The sequence below is a fragment of the Otolemur garnettii genome, unplaced genomic scaffold (assembly GCF_000181295.1).
Source record: "Otolemur garnettii isolate 467f Iridium unplaced genomic scaffold, OtoGar3 scaffold00011, whole genome shotgun sequence".
Lineage (NCBI taxonomy): Eukaryota > Metazoa > Chordata > Mammalia > Primates > Galagidae > Otolemur > Otolemur garnettii.
In genome coordinates this window covers 4662797-4668867 of record NW_003852406.1, presented here as the reverse complement: position 1 = coordinate 4668867, position 6071 = coordinate 4662797, and the positions used below count along the sequence as shown (strand labels likewise).

At 37.3% G+C, this 6071-nt stretch overlaps 1 protein-coding gene across 1 annotated transcript in view; it reads right to left on the bottom strand.

The window, feature by feature from the left end:
• Window positions 1–6071, bottom strand: part of TMOD3 (tropomodulin 3) — a 76688-nt gene that overhangs the window by 12245 nt on the left and 58372 nt on the right. Inside the window, exons 4-6 of the mRNA XM_003784361.3 lie at window positions 5174–5296; window positions 3349–3441; window positions 852–982 (exon numbers count right to left, since the gene is read on the bottom strand). Of these exons, the coding sequence (XP_003784409.1) occupies window positions 852–982; window positions 3349–3441; window positions 5174–5296 (347 nt within the window). The remainder of the gene's footprint in view (window positions 1–851; window positions 983–3348; window positions 3442–5173; window positions 5297–6071) is intronic.

Below are 6071 nucleotides of genomic sequence, written 5' to 3'. Positions count from 1 at the left end.
AAAAAAAAAAAAAAAAAAAGAAAAGAAAAGAAAAAGAAAATCAAAAACACGTTCAGAAAAAACCTGTATGTGAACGTATATAGTGACTTCGTTCATAATCAAGGAAGGAACCCATATATCTATTAACTGATAAATGGATAAACAAACTGCAGCCCGTCCATACAATGGGATAATACTCAGCAACGAAAAGGAACAAACTAATGAAACACACAATAACGTGATTAATGGCAAATGCATTAGGCTAAGAAGTAGAAGAAGACAGACTCAAACGACTGCATACTTATGCATACTTATATGATTTCATTTATATGACATTCCACAGAAGGCAAAATTAGCAGGAAAGAAACCCAAGCAATGGTTTTCAGGAACCAGAGCCGGATAGAAGACTACAAAGGCATGTGAGAAAATGTGGACAGTGGTAGATATGTCGACTGTTGTGATGGTTATACAACTGCATATACTTGTCAAAACTCACAGAACTGTACATAAATAGGGAGAATTTTGTTATATTTAAATTTTATCTCAAGAATCCTGATTTTAAAGAAGCAAAACCCAAAATGCTAAATCTTCTTAGAAAGGGAAAGTATTTTGAAAACCAGAGAGATCTATGGCAATCTGTAGGGTTTACATTTTTATATGATAAGCTCTTTAAAAAGCAATTCAGAAATTACTGTAATACTTTAATATCTAAAATATGAAGGAATCTATGTTCACATACTGTTAAGAGCAAACCTTTGCCTTAAAGTAGAAAGAATTAGACTGCTTGCTATATCAGAACTGCCCAGCTCTCATCCTTGGTCCAACTGCCTCAAAGCCATACAAACCAACTTTGTGGGCTTAAGTACACTTACCTTTATATTATTCAAATTAACTTCAACAAGACGAGCATCATTTTCTTTAATTCTCTTTAAACTCTCTTCAACGTTGGTTGGATTTGGTGGCTCATCAAATACTGGAAGAATCTTTTCACCTTTTACCACATCTGTAGTAGCGGACAAAAAGAGCAAGAGTCTGACTGGTTGACACTATTACAGTGCATGTGTATATTAACCCGGTAACACAGTTCTATCTCTTACTCACATAAACACATTTATACAACAGAACGGTTTTAAAAGTTTCTTCCCATAACTCCTAAAAGATCCTTTATGTGTTGACACATATTTCAAGCATCCAAGTCAAATTTTACTGAATAAAAACACCAAATATATGCAACATTTGTTTGACATGGATCAGCCTTCAAAAATGAGTATCTTTACTATATCTTTACCACTCAAATAATTTGACAGTGCAAGCTGAAGATCCCGTTTATTTTTAGCAATATTCAAGATAAAGTTTTAGCATGATAAAATCTAGCATTTCTTATCACTTTCTCTGAGATCTGACAGATAATTGGTATAAGAAACAGACTTAAAGAATATAGCTGCAGTGGGAAGAATAAGGTGATAGGAGGGCATATTCCCTTTTCCTCCCACAGGGGGGCACTATGCAATGGGCAAAAGGAAAGAACTTCATAGGAACAAGTAGCAAATACATATGAAGAAGGGTAGGAGTGGGGAGGGAGAGAGAAGTGAAGGTAGTAAAGCTGAGTGATGTATGTATGTATTATTTATTCTCTCTTATATGTGTTTGAACATTTCTACATAAAAAATTAAAAATGAGAGGAAATGGCCAAATTACCGAACATCATAAAATGGAATGTTACGGAGATGTCCAAATGAGGTACACTGACTACATGTACACTGGTAAAATCCTTACCACTGATTCTGTGTGTGATATCAGGCTAGCTACTTTGTGTGACATTCTCAGCTCCTCCACGTGCAAATTAGAGATAATAAAAATACCTTTTTCACAGAACTACTGTGAGTATTAAAAGAAAATAATCCACATTCAAGAATTGTGCACAAGAGCGAGTCGTGGCGGCTCACGCCTGTAATTCTAGCACTCTGGGAGGCCGAGGTGGGTGGACTGCTTGAGCTCACAAGTTCAAGACCAGCCTGAGCAACAGTGAGACCCCCATCTCTAAAAATAGCTGGGCATTGTGGCAGGCACCTATAGTCCCAGCTACTTGGGAGGCTAAGGCAAGTGAATCACTTGAGGCCAAGAGTTTGAGGTTGCTGTGATGACACTGCGGCACTCTACCCAGGGTGACAAAGTGAATTTCTGTCTCAAAAAAAAAAAAAAAAGAGGTGTGCACAGAAGAACATGGTCCACAGTAAGCATTCAAAAAAAATTAGCCAATAGGCTGGGCATGATAATCCTAGCACTTCTGGGAGACTGAGGCAAGATGATTGCTGGAGCTCTGGAGTTTGAGACCAGCTTGAACAAGAGCAAGACATTGTCTCAAAAAATAGCCAGGCATTGTAATGGGCACCTGTAGTCCCAGCTACCTGGGAGGCTGAGGCAAAAGGATTGCTTGAGCCCAAGAGTTTGAGGTTGTTGTGAGCTATGAAGCCATGGCACTCTACCTAGGGTGACAGAGTGAGACTCTGTCTCAAAAAAACAAAAGAAAAAAATTAGCCAATCGTATTATTATTGAAAAATTAAGTTGCAAAAAATATTTATAGCATTAGCCCATTTTTGTAAAAAGAAAAAACCAAAAGACTGTAACAGTATACATTTGTAAAAATATAGCACTAAATATAGAGGGTATACTAAATTCTTAAAAGGGTGGTAGGATGGGGAGCGGAGGGCATGGTGACTATGGATAGAGACACTTCTGCATCTTACCATATATACCTAATATTTATGTGTGCTGCAAAAGGCATGTATTACCTTTCTAATTTAAAAATACCTTATGTGGTCAGGTGGGTGGCTCATGCCTATAATCCTGTGAGTTATGACACCATAGCACTCTACTGAGGACTACAAACTGAGACTTTATCTCATAAAAATAAAATACCATATAAATGAATTTTTCATCTATTATATTTTTATTTATTTTATTTTGGATTAATAAAGGTACATACTATTATAAATGAACTTTTAAAAAGCTTTGCTTTAGGCTGTTGAATATTTTGTATCAGACTGAAAGGTTTAGAGGCTGGATGGTTTTGTGGTTTCTCCTGAATCTGATTTTTATAACGTAATTTGTCAGCACTGTTGTGGATTTAACAGTTAACATTGGATTTCTTGAAAATCAGTAACATTGGCAATAAAATATCAACAAAAATAGCAATAAAAATATTTAATATTATATTTTTAATGGTTTCTGTTAATACCATAAACTGGACTTTGGATTTTAAGTACATATATATAACATCTAGTATGTAAATGCCAACGTCAATACATGGAGAAAACAATATACATTTAATAAAAGATTGAAATTCACAATTCACTTTAAGTACTCACTTGAAAAATGTTCCTGGTCGACACCATTACTGCTACTTCCCACTATATTACACAACTGTGTATTCGTTATCAAATTGTGCATCCCAAGAATAGCTATAAATATAGGAAAACAAAGAACATTTTTCCACCTGTTTTAAACATAAAGATTAATTTTAAAATCAAAAGTTTCTATCAATAATTTTAATATCCTCTGGACATTTTTCTACTGAATTACAGATTTTGGAGAGAGACAAAATGATTAAAAGTCAATTAAAAGTCATCTATAATCTCATTCTCATCAAGACCTTGGTTATTTTCTCACACATTCCTGAATTTAGATTTCCTCACATTTTTGAATTCAGACACATACATAGCTGGAGCCAGCCTATCCCTAAACGTAAATCTGTGCTTAGCTCCATCTGGTGGCTAAGGGAGAAAATTGAAACAATCTATTTTTGCTGTCCACCCATCTCACAATGTTTCTAGGAAGATGATAAGATGCAAGTTTTTCGATTTAACCTTAGTATTTTTATATTTGTTAGTCTCATTAATTTATATTCATAATCTAGCTAAGAGTAGGATACTAAAAGTATTGTTACTTTCTTGTATTTAAGAAAAACATAGCTTCCCTCAAGAATATCAGCCCGGGCAGTAGCAAGACCCAATCTCTATAAAACAAAAATTAGCTGGGCATGGAAGCCTGGGCCTGTAGTCCTGAACTAGATCTAGCCCAGACAACAGAGCAAGATCTTGTCTTAAGAAAAAGAATGACACTTAGGAGGGAAACTAAATGTGATTTTAGTAGGCAGTATGCCTCTGGCTCCTTCCACTCTGATAAATGTACCATTTACAGATCTGTCAGTCCTCAGGCCCCCAAGGAATAAGCACCTGTCTAGATATAGCACAACTTAACATTTCCACTCCAAGGTCCTACCCCCAAAACCATCAGTGTTACTTTCAAATATGCTAGTTCCTAGGATTGTTGTGGTACTAAGATCTTCCCATGTATCACATTTTCCATCTACGAAAATGGGTTATGTATGAGCAGGTATGTTATGAGAAGATACTGGTCTAGATAAGATCAGTGATGATGAAAATAACAGAGGCGGCTCGGCGCCTATAGCTCAACCGGCTAAGGCACCAGCCACGTACACCTAAGGTGGCGGGTTCGAATCCCCAGCCCGGACCCGCCAAGCAACAATGACGGCTGCAACCAAAAAATAGCCGGGCGTTGTGGCGGGCGCCTTTGGTCCCAGCTACTTGGGAGGCGGAGGCAGGAGACTCGCTTGAGCCCTGGAATTGGAGGTTGCTGTGAGCTGTAATGCCATGGCACTCTGCCCAGGGGGACAGCTTGAGGCTCTGTCTCAAAAAAAAAAAAAAAAAAGAAAATAACAGAGGCATGGAAAGTGCCGATACACATTTCGGAAAAGTTTGGAAGGTGGTGAATATAGCCGAGGACTGACTGTTCCATTTGCTTTCTAGTTACTCATCTCTGGGTCTTCCGATAAATAATGGGGCAGTAGTTGACCCTGAAGACTTTTCTGGTGCTTAGGTGGGAAACCGAACATGAGCGGATAAAAGATACTTATTTAAAAAGACTTTCAAATATGGCAGCTTGGGAAAAGATGTCAAATAACAAATTCTATTAATATAGAAATTTTACCATTTAAAGTCTTTATACAAATGGAATCCTGTATGTCAGATTTATTACATAAAAGCCAAATGGGTGGTTACTAATTCCATAGCAGTTTACTAGGCAAGGCATTTGTATAATGTATATAGGTGTGTGCTGGTATTCCCCTCCCACGCCACACTTATTAACCAATTAATTTGTTTTATGAGATACCTGCAAGGTCACACAATTCTGTATCAGAAGCACTTGTCAAAGCTTCTTCTAATTCTGGATCAAGCGATACTTTTTCTTCTGTAAAAGTCTGTACAGGTTTCTGTTTGGGGATAAATATTTTCCCTGTAAAATAAAGCACTTTGTTAATTCTACTACTATTATTAACTCATTTTACCCTTCTAACAAACATTGTTAGAAGTATGTTCAATTGAAACTGAAGTAAAAGTGAAGTTTAACATCTATAGTAATTTTGTTTTCTCTTCTACATGGACTTATAAATTTCCAGGGCAATACTTTAGCTATACAAGTTGGAAAGAAAAGATCAAATGAGAAATTTTTCATCTGTAGAAATAAAAAGATGCTCTTTTAGCAGTAATTATGAGTTACTTTACAAACACTGAATCAAGCAATAAAAGAATAAACAAAAATGTATACAACTTTAATGAGATTAAAAACAACAGGATCCAATTTCTTATTCTCTTTTTCCTTTTTTTTTTGAGACAGAGTCTTACTATGTTGCCCTCGGTAGAGTGCTGTTGCATCACAGCTCACAGCAACCTCAAATTCTTGGGCTTAAGCAATTCTCTTGCCTTAGTCTCCTGAGTAGCTGGGACCACAGGTGCCCGCCATGATGCCCAGCCATTTTTCTGTTGCAGTTGTCATTATTGCCCAGCTGGCCTGGGCTGGGTTTGAACCTGCCAGCCTCGGTGTATGTGGCTGGTGCTATAACCACTGGGCTTCCAGCACTGAGCCCAATTTCTTATTCTTTTTTGAGACAGAGCCTCAAGCTATCCCCCTGGGTAGAGTACTGTGGCATCACAGCTCACAGCAACCTCCAACTCCTGGGCTCAAGCAAGTCTCCTGCCTCAGCCTCCCAAGTAGCTGGAACCACAGGCGC